We start from the raw sequence: 2373 nt of genomic DNA, 5'->3' as shown, positions 1-2373 counted from the left end.
AACACTAGACAAACAACATTAGTAGTAAATTGTTTGTTAAACATCATCAAAACAAGAAGGCCAACAATAGGTACATACAGAAAATACTCCATATGCATACAAGAACATACACCAACATAAAAACAGATGCAACATGCAGGCACACATGTATGCACAAGTACACGCTTCTATACGTGCTCAAGAAGAAAAAATAATATAACTATCTTTAGTAAATGTTTTGTTATTTTTCAAGTAATTAAAACTTTTTTTCAAGTAATGTAGGCTAAGATCACACAATTGTTTATAGCTTGAATAAAATCAGGGAAGTTTTGAGAAAAATGTCTGAGTATAAATAATAGGTTTAGGAGTCAAAACTTATCGTTTGAGGCATAATAAATCCAGAGAATAGATTCCACAATGAATAAAGCGATGAGGAAACTATTGACGAGATGCTCTGGTTAGGCGTCAAGCCTATTGCCATCATTCCGTAAAATGTGAAGTATAACAGCGTAAAATACATGAAGAACAGATACCAAAAGAATTTGGCAACTGTCCATTCAAATCCAATCATTGCATATACTATAACACCATACATCAAAGCCTGAACAAAGACATATGGAAGCTCGATCGCAATCTGCAAGAAAGAATGTAATATGTATTAAATGCCAAAAATGTAGAAGCTCTATAGAAATAAGAAAATTTTATCTGTTAAGATAACTACTTGTGCAAACGAGTATGGAAAAGCTGAATACATTCCGGCTGCTCTCTCTCTGTAAAATACGGTCCTTTCTACAGAAACGACGGGTTGTACAGATGATGCATTTTTAACCCCGATGAAAAGAACAGAGGCATACATGGATCCCATTGCATTGAACAAATATTGGTACCTATTCCTGAATAGAAAAGTTTTGTCAGCATATATAGGATTAGGGAATAATTGCGCATAGACCCCTGTACTATCACCCAATAGAGAATAGTACCTTTGTACCCACTAGTAATTTTTGTGACTCTTTTACCTTTCAGAGGTCTATTTGTCAAAAAACAATTTTTTCTCTCTCTAAAGGTAAAAGATTCCAAAAAATTACATTCAGGGGGTCTACCAACAATTGGGTGATACACAGCGGGGTGGATGCACGCTTAACCCATGGAGATATTGAGAAGTTTTAGTACAACATAAACTAAGTGTATAGCATACCTTTTGGTTCCAAGATCCCAAAATATTGTTCCAAATAGCAAAGCTATGACAAATGTGAAGAAAAATCTCACTGCAACATATGGAGGATTCCTCCAATATGATAAGTTTTGTTTCCATAGGCAAGCGAAGCATTGTGTGTAAAAAGACTGCGAGTATTGGGTAGGGAGCAATAAATCTCTTGAACCGGGTGCAGGAGAGCTGAGTTCTTTAATCAATTCTTTGTTCCTCCTGTGATAAAAATTTCAAGTAATGGTTTGAGAAATCGTAGAAGCATATACGGAGAGTTCGATGATTGAACGTTTTACTCACTCAAACAACAAAGAGGTCTTGTATACATCAGTAAAATTGATATTAAGTAATTTTTCTTGAGCTAATGTGGTAGCTTCCAACATCCATGTTGCAGGATTATATCCATCTTTTATCTTGCTGACTCCTTGAACTTCCTAAAGAAATGGCAAAATCAAAATGTTTAGTCAATTATAATACAAGTGATTTTCTTAATACATAAGAAAATTTTCTTGCTTGCTCACCTCAAAATACTTAATCAAATGACAAGAATGGTGTCCTAGAGGACCCACATATATCTTGATACGAGTCGCCGTGTGAGCACCTTTGATCGAGGAATTAACAAAAGTGTGTTGAAGAGAAAATAGTAAGAACACGAGAATAACTCAGGTTTTGGCGAAGGAAAATACCTTTTCTAGATTATGAGTATGCAATTTACAATCTCTCTCTAGAATTGAAGAACAAGCTCTCCAAATCTCAATTACAATCTAATCTCTCTTGGTTGTATTTTCTGATTGTTTTAAACCATAAAACAATCCCTTATATAGGTGTACAAACGAGGGTGACAAAGTGGTAAATAACCAAGCCAAACCTAAACAGAAAAACACGTAAACAGAGTCCTTAACGAATCTGAAAAACCCTGATGAGTCGACTCATGATCACATATGAGTCGACTCATGACCTCATATGAGTTGACTCACAACTGATGAGTCGACTGGATAGAGCTGTTTTGCTAACAGGGCTTGATTTCTTAAGTCGACTCAAACCTGCACATGAGTCGACTCATAGCACATGAGTTGACACATGAAATGATGAGTCAATTGGTCAGAGCCGATTTGCAAACTAGGCTCGGTTTCGTGAGTCGACTCATGAACAGACATGAGTCGACTCATGAGCTGAAAACTAGATACGTC

General features: G+C 35.9%; 1 protein-coding gene across 1 annotated transcript in view; it reads right to left on the bottom strand.

Moving 5' to 3' along the window:
- Positions 341–2373, bottom strand: part of LOC109846025 (ABC transporter G family member 36-like) — a 24069-nt gene continuing 22036 nt past the window's right edge. Inside the window, exons 4-8 of the mRNA XM_020415247.1 lie at positions 1705–1784; positions 1484–1617; positions 1175–1402; positions 701–872; positions 341–613 (exon numbers count right to left, since the gene is read on the bottom strand). Of these exons, the coding sequence (XP_020270836.1) occupies positions 341–613; positions 701–872; positions 1175–1402; positions 1484–1617; positions 1705–1784 (887 nt within the window). The remainder of the gene's footprint in view (positions 614–700; positions 873–1174; positions 1403–1483; positions 1618–1704; positions 1785–2373) is intronic.

The sequence above is a fragment of the Asparagus officinalis genome, chromosome 6, assembly GCF_001876935.1.
Source record: "Asparagus officinalis chromosome 6, Aspof.V1, whole genome shotgun sequence".
NCBI lineage: Eukaryota > Viridiplantae > Streptophyta > Magnoliopsida > Asparagales > Asparagaceae > Asparagus > Asparagus officinalis.
This window is presented reverse-complemented; position numbering and strand designations above follow the sequence as displayed.